At 39.0% G+C, this 15,259-nt stretch overlaps 1 protein-coding gene across 2 annotated transcripts in view; it reads left to right on the top strand.

Moving 5' to 3' along the window:
- homer (protein) overlaps positions 1-15,259 on the top strand; it is a 112,196-nt gene that overhangs the window by 67,983 nt on the left and 28,954 nt on the right. For both annotated transcript variants that reach the window (XM_065238544.1, XM_065238545.1), the window contains exons 4-5: positions 11,094-11,285; positions 11,349-11,533. In XM_065238544.1, the coding sequence (XP_065094616.1) occupies positions 11,094-11,285; positions 11,349-11,533 (377 nt within the window). The remainder of the gene's footprint in view (positions 1-11,093; positions 11,286-11,348; positions 11,534-15,259) is intronic.

The raw sequence follows: 15,259 nt of genomic DNA on the forward strand, positions 1-15,259 counted from the left end.
CGTCTTCATCGTTTACATGCACGTGTGGTGTATATATTGCGGAACAATGATTTTTAATTTAAAAAAAATTGTATCTCCAAAACTACTTCGTCGACATTGCTAATTTTTTTAAATGTTACGTTAAATTAAATGATCTTTCAATTAAAAATACTAAAATAAGAAGTTGTTGAAGACCCTCGCAGTGAAAGTGCTCATGCACTTCTGATACTCTCAGTGCTAGCTGGCGTTGCTTGATCGCTGCTCATTTCTCCATTCACGCTGCAGCTCCGACATAATCTGCGTGACTGCTCTGTTGATGGCATTCCAAGTACTCAACACATTTCATCGACGACATTCTCCACGTTAAAGACAGGCATCTCCCTTCGCACTGTCTCGAACCACATGCTCTGGCGTGTCCGAACCGAGGCAGGTATTTCTTGAAGCAGTCGTGGCCAGACAGGAACTGCGTTAGGTGGAAGTTGACTTCTCCGTGTTTTTTGTTCACCCAGGTCGAAAGAATCGGTATTAGTCGATGTGTCCATCTACTGTTCTCCACTGTATTCGACTCCTGTTGTCACTCAGCCAACGATTCCGCTTTCACAACTTTCCGTACTCTTACAGCTTCTCTCCGTTTGTAGCACTCGCTGTCCTCCACCAGGGTGATGCCGATAGGGATCATTCCAGCGATAACGCATACTGCTTCCAACGAGATAGTTCTGTACGCACTCACGACTTGCATGGCCATGATCCGGAACGTACTGCTCAGTTTCCTTTGGTTCTGCTCCGTTTCCAGCGCTGGAACTAAGGCTGGACCTCCATACCTCAGTATCGACGACGACACACTGGCCAGAAGACGCCTCTTGCTACTGCTGGGACCAGCGTTGTTCGGCATGATTCTAGCTATCACGTTGATGACCTTCGAAGCCTTCTCACAGGCATATTCGACGTGGCTGTTTAAGTTTAGTCGGTCATCAATCATCACTCCCCGCTTTTAACACACGCTTTGAGGCTATGGCGTGCTTCCCGACGATGATTTCTGCCCGCTGTACCGCTTTACAGATACTGACGAATAACGCTTCCGCTTTGCTGTTGGCTATCTGCAGCTTCGTTCCTTGCATTGAGTTACCAATCATGTCTATCGCCTCGGTTGACGAAACTTCCAGTTCTTCCAGCATCTTGCCTGTTACCGTCAAGACGACGTTGTCCGCAAAGCCAACGATCTCAACTCTTTTGGGCAGCTTCAGCGTTAAAAGGCTCTTGTACATCCCGTTCCAGAGCGTCGGACCAAGGATGAAGTCTTGTGGAATTTTCGCTGTGATCCTTATCGATTTCCGGCCCATGTCTGTCTCGTAGACCAGAACCCGCTCAGGATTCTGCACAGGTAATCAAGGACTCTCATTCTATGCAGTGCTTCGGGGATGGCCTTCCAGCTGGCGCTGTTGAACGCATTCTTTACGTCGATTGTTATCACGGCACAATATCGATCTTCTCTCCACTTCTGTTTGGACGCCTTCTCAGCCCTTTCGACCACTGTCCGAATTGCATCCACCGTCGATATCCCCTTCTGAAATCCGAACTGCCTCTCCGACAATCCGTGCTCACTCTCCGCGCATTTCGTCAGCCTGTTTAGAATGATCCTCTCCAAGAGTTTTCCAAGTGTATCCAGCAGGAATATAGACCGAAACGATGCTGGATCCCCCAGTGGTTTTCCTGGTTTCGGCAGTAACACTAGCTTCTGTATATTTTACCTGTCAGGAAAGTGACCCTCGTCCAGGCATTTCTGCAGCACCATCCTGAACATATCCGGGGACGCCTGGATCGTTGGACCTCTGATCTTCGCCATCATGACTCGGTATGAGTCGCCCCAGGGGTTGGCATCAGCGTCTCGACACAGCTCCTTAAAACAGTTTGACTGGCTCTGCTTTATATCTCGTTTATATATCTCGTGGCCGCTCGAAACACTTCTCCTCGTTCCTCTCTGTCTGCTCCTGTTCTTGCTCTCTGAACACGTCTTCTGGCTCTGAGGCAACTAGCGCGGAGGGTTCTAAGTGCCTCGTTCCACCAGTAAACTGGATGCCGTCTGTTATTTGGCTCCAGTTTCCTCAGCTTGGTCGTGTCACATGCTCTCACTAACGTTTCTGTCAGCTCGTCCGCGTTCAGAACCACGGGGCTCCTGTCCACACGGAGTGCCTCAACGAAAATATCCTTGTCGCAAGCATTCGTCTTCTACTTCCGGTCACAAGTTCTCGTCCTCCGTAGTGCCACAGTATTCCGTTGGTCGACGCTATATAGGAGCGCCTGATGGTTGCTATGGGTGTATCCTTCACACACTCTCCAATCCATGTTTGCCACCAGCGAAGGACTGCAGAAAGTAACGTCGCTAATGGATTCCCAGCCATCTCTGCGAAAAGTTCTGCTGGTGCCTTCGTTCGTCAGCATAACTTCCAGTTTTGCCAGAGCTTCCAGCAGACTTTGCCCTCTTGCATTGGAACATCTGCTTCCCCACTCCATTGCCCAAGCATTGAAGTCTCCTCCGATGACTACCGGTCGTTGTCCAATCAGCTCTTCGGTATGCCCATACAGAATCTCATGGCACTACTCCATAGGCCATATGGGGAGTCCGTAACAACTACATATGAAGATTCCGTTAATTTTGTATGCTAGGCATTTGAAACCTCCCGTAGTATGATCATTTTCGCCCTCTTTTTTGCACAGCATACACCTTGGTTTCTTCATGCAGCCTCTTGTAATAAGACCTTTCTCCTCGCATTTCCTGCACAGATCAGATCTGTCAGGGCCATTGCAGTTCCTCGCCTGGTGACCGAAACCCATGCACTTGAAGCTTCGCTCCAGTTGCTTGGTAACCCGAGGAGTGGCTTTCAGCGAGCAAGCTACCCGTCTCCAACAGCTTATTTGCTGCATCTGATGACAGCCGTATCAACGCACTTCTCAGCTCCTCTTCTGTAGTGATCTCGTCCAAATCCCTGCACTCGACCACTGTGGAATTAATCAGAAAAGCTCAATTTGAAGGATTTACTAATGAATTGGTAGATCTAACAAAAAATTAGATTTGACGAAGCCTACACACTACACAATTAATCTAGCTCGGTAAAATATCCAACAGCCGATTACTTCGGCATTTAGTTTTGCTGATATCTCTGCAAACAATCTGTTTGTTAGCTGATATCTCAGCAAAATATTATATATTAGCTGAGTCTCGGCAATTGTTTGACTGAATCTCAGCAAAATAAATTACAGAATTACTCGGCTGTTGGAATCTCGGCGAAAATTTTTAAGTGTGTAAGATTATTTCACCGAAATCTGTGAAATTTTACTGAAATCTCAACAGCTGAACGTTCGGTGAACAGTTTGGTGATTTTTTACAGATTTCCTGTAATTTTTCAACTGTGAAAAATAACAGGAAATCTGTGAAAAATCACCGAACTGTTTATCAAACGTTCAGCTGTTGAGATTTCGGTAAAATAATCTAAGTGTGTAGTAACATAGCTACACTTATATATTGGATTGGATGAATTTGAAGTTAGCCGGATTAAAAAAAAATCCCAGTGATTTTTTTCTATCTTCATAACTGATCGGATTGTAAAAGTAATTTTGTTGTTAATGTTTTTAATCCAATCGGTGACGCAGTGACCAGTGGTATTTCACGTCCGTAGCTCGGTAGAGACCCACACAAAGGCGGTGGCTCCGACCACGGCGTGCTATTGTGGCGGCTGGCCGGTGGGGACGTCACTGGACAGGGCTTGGCACTAGTAATAGCCAAGACAATGGTGGCAGCGACGGAGACTGACTGACAGTTGAGCTGCCGGCCTCACTTCCGACCACCGGGCCGTAGTGATGAGTATCATCAATTACTTTTTGATTTACGGCTTAGCGACTTGCAGTCAATTTAATTGTTTGTAAGAAAGTTTGAACATACTGAGAGGTAAATCAAAAAGTAATTGATGATACTCATCACTACGGCCCGGTGGTCGGAGATGAGGCCGGCAGCTCAACTGTTGAATTTCATACCGTACTGGAAATATTTCAGCATGTAAGGATGCACAACAAAAATGAGCTGTGTTTGTTCACATCGACTGATGCTGAGTGGTTGCGATACAAGCACATATCGTCCTTTGAACAGTTTTGTCTGCCGGGTTTAGATCTGTAGGTATATTGATTATTTTTAGATATTTCGAGATTTTTTTCAACTCGGTGTACTACGAATTGTTTGTACTTTCGATGGTCAGAATAAATCCATACTAGTACTTTTTGAGAATCTTTCCAATATACTATTCTCATAGGCTAATTCGTAGCTCTGTGATATTGTCTATGTTAGGCGTGCTCCCAATACGGCTGGTAGCAACACCAATCTTAGAATTGAAAGCTTTTGAATGGGAGCGACTTTGGCTTTGGAGACAATTAATTTTATGCTGACAGTATGACCGATAGCTCTTACCCCTCTTACAGACGAGGCTGCGGTGATCGCATATTCAGAAGCGTCAAAAAATGTATGTAATTCAAATGCTCGCACTTGAGTACATAATATCCAACGCGGTATTTTTATTGATGACACTTTGTTAATTATTGCAATTTATTGCTTCCATTGTTGATATCCCAATCAGATAATTCTGTATGCAATCTTTGCATTAAATTTTTTTCCATGTATTGTGAGGTTGGAAATAAGTCCCGCTCAAAACGATAAAACTTCCCTCATCGTTGGCGCTCTTTCTTCTTTCTGAACTTGCACTGGTAAACGGTCAAAATTTAATTGATAGCTTCTGCAATCCAGGCTGGTATTCCAATATACCCCTAGTACTTTTTCATTTTGTGTTTCTTTATTTTCAAATATCTTTACCGTACTATTTTGTGCTCTATCCTTAGGCAACCTGGTTAGAACGGTTAGCTAATATATCAAAAATTACAATTGTTCTACATTCCATATAGTTGCAGAGAAAAATCAAGGCCTACTTTGATCAAGTTTACATAGCAATTAATTTTACGGATGTTCGGCATCTTCCGGTGGGTCATCTGGTGACCAAAAACATCACCATTTTACTATATTCCATATAGCTACACAGAAAAATCAAGACCATGCATTGATCAAATATACGCAACAACTAACCGTAAAGTTCCTGATGTTCCTGATCTTCCGGTGGGTTATCTGGTGACCACTCGGAGCCAATGCCCAGCTAATATATCAAAAATCCTCATTTTACTTCATTCCATATAGATGTAGCGAAAAATCAAGGCCAACTTTGATCAAATTTACTCAGCACGGTGGGTCATCTGATGGCATCTGATGAATGACCTTAATTTATCTTAAATCTAATGTCTGGATTTCATCAAATTCAAATGTATGATAACTAAAAGCAATTACTGCTTATGTGACCGATTATGACCATTATGAATATAAAAAACTTCCATTTAGCCAAAATATCTCACCGAATAGGTTTCATAGTACGATGATCTAGCTTTGAGTGGTCTTCCTGTGAATTGTGAATTTTTACACATCGATGACATTATCGTTTATAGGAAAGTTTGAACATACTGAGAGGTAAGCACATATCATCCGTAAGAGACGTGTGTGTGAGAAAATTTGCGAAAAAAAAATCTAAGGGCACCGGTGGGATTCGAACCCACAATTCCCATTCAGTACACGGGTGCATTGCCAATTATACAACGGTGGACCTATGGTCTACGGATGTATTTAGCTAATGACATTTGAGTTTCGAATCCGTTCCCCACCCTAGTCTCTTTGCGCAAGCGTTCTCTGATACACAACAATCGTCTATTATCGACGATATGTGTTTGTACCGCAACCACTCAGTATCAGTCGATGTGAACAAACACAGCTCATTTTTGTTGTTCATCTTACATGCTGAAATATTTCCAGTACAGTATGACTCTAACATTTTGAGCTGCCGGCCTCACCTCCGACCACCGGGCCGTAGTTGATGAATATCAATTACTTTTACTTTTTGATTTACGGTTTAGCGACTTTGCAGTCAATTTAATTGTTTATAGGAAAGTTTGAACATACTGAGAGGTAAGCACATATCATCGGTAAGAGACGTGTGTGTGAGAAAATTTGCGAAAAAAAAAATCTAAGGGCACCGGTGGGAATTGTGGGTTCGAATCCCACCGGTGCCCTTAGATTTTTTCGCAAATTTTCTCACACACACTTCTCTTACCGATGATATGTGCTTACCTCTCAGTATGTTCAAACTTTCCTATAAACAATTAAATTGACTGCAAAGTCGCTAAACCGTAAATCAAAAAGTAAAAGTAATTGATATTCATCAACTACGGCCCGGTGGTCGGAGGTGAGGCCGGCAGCTCAAAATGTTAGAGTCATACTGTACTGGACATATTTCAGCATGTAAGATGAACAACATAAATGAGCTGTGTTTGTTCACATCGACTGATACTGAGTGGTTGCGGTACAAGCACATATCGTCGATAATAGACGATTGTTGTGTATCAGAGAACGCTTGCGCAAAGAGACTAGGGTGGGGAACGAATTCGAAACTCAAATGTCATTAGCTAAATACATCCGTAGACCATAGGTCCACCGTTGTATAATTGGCAATGCACCCGTGTACTGAATGGGAATTGTGGGTTCGAATCCCACCGGTGCCCTTAGATTTTTTTTTTCGCAAATTTTCTCACACACACGTCTCTTACCGATGATATGTGCTTACCTCTCAGTATGTTCAAACTTTCCTGTAAACAATTAAATTGACTGCAATGTCGCTAAACCGTAAATCAAAAAGTAAAAGTAATTGATATTCATCAACTACGGCCCGGTGGTCGGAGGTGAGGCCGGCAGCTCAAAATGTTAGAGTCATACTGTACTGGACATATTTCAGCATGTAAGATGAACAACAAAAATGAGCTGTGTTTGTTCACATCGACTGATACTGAGTGGTTGCGGTACAAGCACATATCGTCGATAATAGACGATTGTTGTGTATCAGAGAACGCTTGCGCAAAGAGACTAGGGTGGGGAACGGATTCGAAACTCAAATGTCATTAGCTAAATACATCCGTAGACCATAGGTCCACCGTTGTATAATTGGCAATGCACCCGTGTACTGAATGGGAATTGTGGGTTCGAATCCCACCGGTGCCCTTAGATTTTTTTTTTCGCAAATTTTCTCACACACACGTCTCTTACCGATGATATGTGCTTACCTCTCAGTATGTTCAAACTTTCCTATAAACAATTAAATTGACTGCAAAGTCGCTAAACCGTAAATCAAAAAGATGACTTTATCGTCATTGCAAAGTGCACAGTGGGGAATCGCTGGCCATTAGATAAAATTGGAAAATTTGCATTTCCTCCTCTATTCTATTTTTTTTTCTATCATCTTTATTATTTTTCGACAAAAATGGCATTATTACTCAATCAACTGGTGGTTTAACAGTTGCTTGGATTGAAATGACGTCTTAGAAAGTTGTTTTAAAAACAATGTAGAACAAATTTGCTTTATTAAATTTTGTGGAATATTATCATCATAAGTACATCTTTATTTGATTAAAAAAAAAAGTGATTTTTTCATAAAAATTAAGCTTCAAACTTATGAAGCCAGGGATTGCCATGGTTGACACCAATTGCAAAAGGTAGTTAAAAATGCAAAGTTTCGAATGAGCATAGCCTGATCTTGAGCAAACTTGCGCAGGATGCTGATAGTGCGAAATGAAAAAAAAAGTTATTTTTACTCAGGTGACATTCTACAATTTTAAATTTGAATCACGATCAGGAGATTGGTTGATTGCTCATTTTTAGTGCATAATAACAGCTAATTTTCCTTATCTACACATCATTCATAAAAAAAATTCTGTTATTAGGGACCATAAACTGTATTCACGTAATAGTTTATGGAAGCACAAAGAGTTCTAAGATTTTCTTACGTGCCATATTTTTTTCGGATTTGTTACAAAAAATGTAAGGAAGGGGTTGAAAATCATAAAAAAAATGTATGACGCATTTAGTGTACGACCCCCCTTAGGCTTAGTTTATCTCCTCCTAAGAACTTGAAAACAGCATCGAAAAATAAAAATTATTCAATTTACACCAAAACTGATCTGCAAAGGACCGTTTTTAGTCTGCATTATTTTTTGTGTTTTTCAACAAGCAGAGATAAGGCAGAGTCTTTAGTAAAATAAATAAGGAAAAGTGATCGACATATCATACCACTTCATCTCTCTCCCAAACAAAGTAGCAGCAGCAGTAAGAAGATATCAGCATCACTTTATCCATATTTTTTTACAAATACGTTTTATCGGTTTGAAGTTATTGTTATATCAGTTATCATCGAAATTAATTATGGAATCCAAATCAGCGATGGATACGGATACTGTAAATTCAAGTAAGTTGCCTTTTTGAGAACACATTAATTGCGATGAACTACTGTCTATACGAGAGTGATCGTCCGTACTAACAATATTTTTTTTTTGTGTGGGTAATTTCTTTAAGTTTTATGTCGTGAAATAGTGATCTAACATTTCGTAGTATCTTTTCAATACCGTCATAAAAATCGTTTTGTTTTCATTTAATCTAAAGGAAACGGACTAAAAAGAAAACAGATTTACGAAACATGAAACATCAAGAATCGCTAGAAAAGGTGAAATCAGCCGCGGAAAAATGCTTTCCTTCGCATGCGAATAAAGGGTTTGAGATTTTTTTGGAAAGCATGTAACAGAAAATTTCTACAATCCCAACGAAAGCGTGACCGCTTTGAGATGGAACATTTAGATTGATTTGAGGAATATGTAATACCACCATCTGATGCACCTTGGCGGCTAGCAAAATCAAAGCTTTTGAAGAATGCAGTGATCGATCGAAGCGGCACCGTACTGAAGAAATTAGAGCAAAATATTCGTCAAATCAATTAAGCTTTGCTGCGGAAATGAGTTTGCGTGCCGAAAACAATTACAAAGCAGCAAATTTAATTAAATGGGGTATTGATCTCAACAACCAAAACACTCAAATCACACCTGAGAAGGCGTTATCGATTGTAGAGATTTCTAAACTGACGAGATATAATTACAACATTATTAGGGAACCAGTAACAGACAGGTCTTAAGTTTAATGTAAGGAGTTTGTATGCAAAATACAATGGTTTTATTATTTCAGGTACCCACCGTACTACCAAGTAAAAGAGCGAAAAAAGAATGTTATCCCCCACAAAACGCATTTTTTGTCACAGTGCAATGTGAAGATTGATCTCCAAGCTATTCTAAATAAAACCAGTTAAAGGTTGATGCTGCTTCTAGAAAGTACTATTAAACCCCGATTGCAACATGGTAAGGAGGAGCATTTTACTTTGCGTATCACTTGACCTTCAAATGCTTGAGAAAATCTGGGTTTGAAACGAAGTTCGAGGCGAACAAGAAAAGAATTCAGGCAAGCTTCAAGAGAAAAATGGGTCTGATTGTCAAAAAACCGAAGCCAGGAGGATTCGGCAACAGCAACAGCTCGTAATTTTGTTTTGCCAATCCTGAATTCAGTTCCAAAATCACAGGAGTAGATTTGGAGTTGATTAAAAGACTTTGGAACATTCTAATTGCAATTTCTTGTTCCCAGCAAATAGACCCAGCTAAATTCAAAATTTACTATGTTGATACCGCGAAGCGCTACGTAGAGTTGTACGCTTGGTTTTACATGCCATCGTCGATGCACAAAATTTCGATTCACGGGCATAGCATTGCTCAGGTGGTGATATTGCCGATTGGAAGAATTACGGAGGAGGCTCAAGAAAAATGTAACAACGTCATTAAAAACACTAAAGAGCATTTCCACTCGGAAAGACAAGCATGAAAACACAAATTGGGATATTATTAATCGCCTTCTTATCAACACCGATCTAATGGTTAACTCTTATTATCAGAAGAGAAAACATAATTTTAAAAGTCTACCGGAGGAAGTTAAATTTCTGATCAAGACAAATATACTGACTCAAGCGATATGGTTCCAGAAGATGATGATGATGATGATGATGGTGAAAAATCAGAATTAGAAGAAGAATATGATGATGCTGATGATGAGGAAGAAGTTTAACTAGAAGGAAAATTCAAATTTTAATTTTTAATTTGTGTTGTTTATTTATAAAAACTTTATTATTAGGTAGGGTAAATGGATGTAATGTCGGCCTAAATGCCCCTAATTTGGGCCCATACATAAATTCAACAATCTACTAAATTAGTAACGTCCCAATCACGCGTTCATCTAGATTAAATTGATAAATAGTAGATTTTTAGCGATGGGCCCAATCTTAGATCCATAGGCCAACGTAAGAGCCATTTCCCCTATATTTTAAGCAAATGAAAAAAGTTTTCTAAGCATTGTTTAAAAACAAAAATCTTCATTGTATGACCATCATTCACAGTTACAGCGTATAAAAAATTTAACAAAAAATAAAATACAAAATCGTTTATAGCGTAAAAAATACAAGTTATAATTCAAAACATATTACATTTATGGATTCAGCACCATAAAATTACTCAAGAAAAATGATTTTTTTTTTAAATTTAGAGAATTATTTGCTTGGCCAGACTTTGTATGGAGTCGCCCCACTGTGCGACGCCAGGAAGGCACCTGGACCCTACCTATCTACCCATCAACTCATAAACCGGGGACCAACGACTTTACTTCCCTTCCGAAAGAAGGCGTGATCAGTGATGTTAAGCCTCAGAACATCCCGGTGGCGCTGACTGGGATTGAACCCAGGCCTGCTGGGGTGAGAAGTATTCACGCTTACCACTACACTACTGGCGCCACAGTACATTAACGTTAACGCCATTTAATCAATGGCATCAACAACATTGTCCCTAAGCGTTCGGAAAATGCTTATTAAGTCCGTATTGGCATGTACGTGTATATGTATTTTGAAAAAATTTTAGAATTAGCTTCTACAATAAGCCTTAAAATATTATTCTGAAAGAAGCTTTTAAAAAAAACCCCATAGTTAAAAAACCCACGCGGTAAAGTAACTTCGCACTAATTGAGCTTCTTTTTCAAGGTTCAGGGAGCATGTCACCGAAAAAATAGTTAATGTTACTGTTTTCATAGACCTGTTTATCATTGAAAATCATCTATTCTACATTTGCAGTTTATAGAGAAATTCCAGGAAGTAAAAGAGGCTACAAAAAATGCACTTAACAAGGCTTCTGCTAATGAAAATTCAACAGTTACTTCCGCAAATGCATCCCCTGTTACAGCACGTTCTTCAATGTCAAACAGTGACAGCTTCGACCCCAACAACGTTGATGTTCCGATTCCCGCAACTGGTAATGTTTCCTCGGTACGGAAGCTCTGCAATTCAATAAGATTTAAAATCAAGTGTCAAATGTATTTTTAATTTCAGAATATCAACACTGAGAGTCCTTCCCATCCTACTATCAATGATGCTCTCATCAATACGAATCCTCTCAGTATCGAACTTAAACAGACATCTATAAACTCATCATCTAGCGATGGCATGACACCTTCTTCTGCAGAACAACAACTCAAATATGAAAACGAACGGTTAAAGCTGGCTCTTGCTCAAAGGTAACGATTAACACTAAATACATGCATAAACTCTAATCCAGTCAGTAAGGTTTTATTGGGTTTTTGAATAGCGGAACTGTTCGGTAAAAGTTTATAAATCTGGCCAAAATTCAAAAATATTAAAATTTATTTCGAACTTGTACAGACTTAGTTCTGTTAACCCCATTTAATCATATATTATTTTATTAACGGATAACGGTCATTTGAATTTTTACCGACTTTTTCAGTTATACTGACTCTAATGGTGGTAAGCCCAACTCGGATTAACATTTAATCCCTTGCCTATTTGGATGATCTGCAAAATGTTTGCTTAGAGTAGTGTTGATTAAATCTGATGTTGACATCAGAGCAGCCGGACATTCTTTATCGGTATTTAAGCCGAGGATAATACCAGTTGGAGCTTACCACCATAAGTGTGTACATGGGGCAGTTTGGTCATCTTAAGTAAATCATCACTAATAACACCAAATTCAGTGTAAATTCGAATGATTTGCAACTCAATCAATAGTTCCAATCCCCTTATAGACTACCCGTCATAAGTATGGACTCGCATAGAACAATATTGCAATACTCATTTGAATATTGAGTTAAAATCCCTCTGAATCCCTTGAAAAGTTTATGATCACTCAAAGAAAATGTGTCTACGCGTTTGGAATTACTTCAGAAAGCACTGAAGCAGTGTTTTTAAACACTTCGGAATGTATTTCATAATAAAAAAAAAGTTTAGAATCATATCAAAACAGCTCGAAATCACTTCGTTCACTGAATCATTTGGAAACAGTTCGGAATCACTTCGGAAAGAACTGAATCGCTTCTTACAGTTTGAAATCACTTCGGAAAGTACTGAATCACTTAAGACAAAAATTGAATCACTTCGGAAAGTAGTTAATAACTTCCGAAATATTAGGAATTACTTATGAAAATACCGAGTCACTTCAAGAATGTTCGGAATTACTTCGAAAAGGACTGGACCGCTTAATATAAGTTCGGAATCACTTCAGAAATTACTGAATAACTTATGAAAAGTTCAAAATCACTTCAGAAAAGTTTAGGCTCACTTCGGAAAGTGCTGCATCACTTCAGAAATGTTATCAATCACTTCGGAAAGTACTGAATAACTTCGGAATGTATTGTATCACTTTAGAAATATTCAGAATCACTTCGTATCGTACTGAATTGATTCAGAAAAGTTTTGAATCACTTCAGAAAGCACTGAATAACTTTAGAAATGTTAGGAGTCACTTTAGGAGTACTGAACTTAAAAAAGTAACAGGTTGTATCCAAAACACGACCGTAAAGCAACAACTCGCGTGGTCTTTCTTTTTTTGTTAAATGAAAGACAGTGCAATTCCATTTCTACTGTATGGAAAAAGCTCTTTGATGAATCATTTATCCTGAGGTTGGAACTGTGCTCGTCCGCACCTAGCAAACCTCGAATAATAACTCATCAGAACAACTGCCCCGATTCTTTATTCTTCGAAACCTTTTATACATGAATTTGTTACATAAACTCTACACAATAGTTTTTCTCCAGCGAGACAGATAGTTTTTCTCTTGGAAAGTCGGTGTCTGCTTTTTTTACAAGAATTGATGCTCCCCGCGGTAGGAACGGCTATGTAAGATGTTTAATGTTTACTTTGACCTTTCGCGAAGCACCAAGTTAAGCCAGCGCGCACCGCAGACGACGCGGTAGCAACTGTTTATAAACAACTTACCCCGGAAATGTGCGACATTGTCCTACCGAATACAATTACTGCATGAGTAACGGGGTCTATTACTGGTTAATTTCTTACTCAGATTGATATTGGAATTTGAGGCCTTTGCATCCCCTCTTACTTAACCAACTTGAGAATAATATCGAAGAGATTCTTCTCAAAGATATGCGCTGGTAACTATTCTATATTTGCTAAATTTTTTAATGGATCTTCTTATTATGGTTCTTACTCCTACTGTGCCTTTCTTAAGACCCTACTTTGTACTATTCAGTATTATTCAGTCGATCATACTTTAACTAAATTTTGTCATTTGGCTAAATCATCTGTGTTAACAAGTTTTATCATGTTAGCCTCTAATGGACACCTTATGCAACGTTTGTTTGATTCGAAAAAAAACGCGTTTTGCTGATATGAAAATTTGCCTATCTATGCCTTACGTTAATTATGCGTTTAGTTGAGTTATACCATTCTTGTTGCAATTGATATTTAATGTTAACATTGTATAGAACCATTACGAATAATTCACTATAAGGATTGATGTTAGAATTTGAGGTTGTTGCATCCCCCCTTACTTACTGAGCTTGAGAATCATTTTGCAAAAAATATTATCAATAAGCTTGAGTTGGTAATCTTCGATTTGAAAATTTCGCGTTTTCTTGTTGCCGTATTTCTCCTAACCTTAGGGTGATCCTCAATTGTACCTTTCGTAAAAGCTCCTTCGTTTCTGCTCGTTCACCCATGCGATTGAAAACTGTTCCTGACTCGTCATTTGGTTGATATCAAATATCAGGTGTGAGTGTATCTGCCATTCTCCGCCATCTATGATTCGTTGTTTGCCGCATTCAGGTTACCCTTCATCGTCTTTCATATCTATGTCTTGTACTGATCGCATCTCGTCATTATGTATGTTTCTGTTGGAAACTTTTTAATGCTATTTAGAACTTCAACTTTCTCTATGATCTAGTATGATTCCATATCTTCGATGATTTTCGTTATAAGATGTGAACTTGTTTTGGAATTTATCCACGACTGTTTTCTATCTGTGTTTATATATGCAGCTAGTCAATTTACTGTTTGTGCCATAATATGCGTTAGTTGTGTACTTGATTGTGCTTCATTGCCATTTTTGAGTTTGATGTTTAATTATGTTATATCAAACGTTACGTTGTATGTTCTGTAGTTTTATGATGATGTTTGCGAAACCGTTGCTGAAGTAGTTTGTCATTTTAGATGCTGTGTGATGAGCTTATGCCAAAGATTGCTCATCTATACAGTATAATGTGTTGATCAATTCTGTTATCCTCGATAAACCACTCGATTCCATCTTCCTGTTCCTTATACTTTTCCGATGATTCTACCCAACACCGTCGATCTTCAATCTTCCGCTTGATTTGTCTTTAGATTGTCATCTAGCCATTGTGAATGTGACTCTTCCTTCACTGTTGACCGTCTCTGAGATTCGCCACCTGGTACATCCACGGATATCCAAAATCGATTTTCCCTTTTAAACTGTATCATCAATAATTTTCTTTTGGATAATTTTTTTTATCAATTTTACTTTAAAACTTTGGTATATTCAAATTAGTTTTTACTCATCATTTGAATCAACTATTTTTTTTTATCTTGGTTTACATACTTTGATATAGGGTTTTTGATCTAATTTCCGTCCTACTAAGCACATCCCGCACTTTCTCTCTCTTTTTTAAAAGGGTTTGAACAAAACATGAAATGTTTTCATAAAAGATAACTTCTAAATTTATTCACCTTTCCATACGTACCGTTGGATTTAATAAAGAGTCAAACAATGTTGAGATATTATTAAAAATCTAACACTGTTTCTTGATTCCAAATTCGTCCTACGAGTTTCAATTCCGTCCTAACGCATTGAAACGCCATTAGATTTTCTTCGTCCTACGGATGATGGTAGAAAAAGTGGAGTCGCTAGGAACGCTTCTTTTGTTTTGAGAACAATGAGTGTAAATATTCATACAATGCGCTGTAATAGGCTTCA

The sequence above is a fragment of the Ochlerotatus camptorhynchus genome, unplaced genomic scaffold (genome assembly GCF_037179485.1).
Source record: "Ochlerotatus camptorhynchus isolate MF236.1 unplaced genomic scaffold, CSIRO-AGI_Acam_v1.1 ptg000823l, whole genome shotgun sequence".
NCBI lineage: Eukaryota > Metazoa > Arthropoda > Insecta > Diptera > Culicidae > Ochlerotatus > Ochlerotatus camptorhynchus.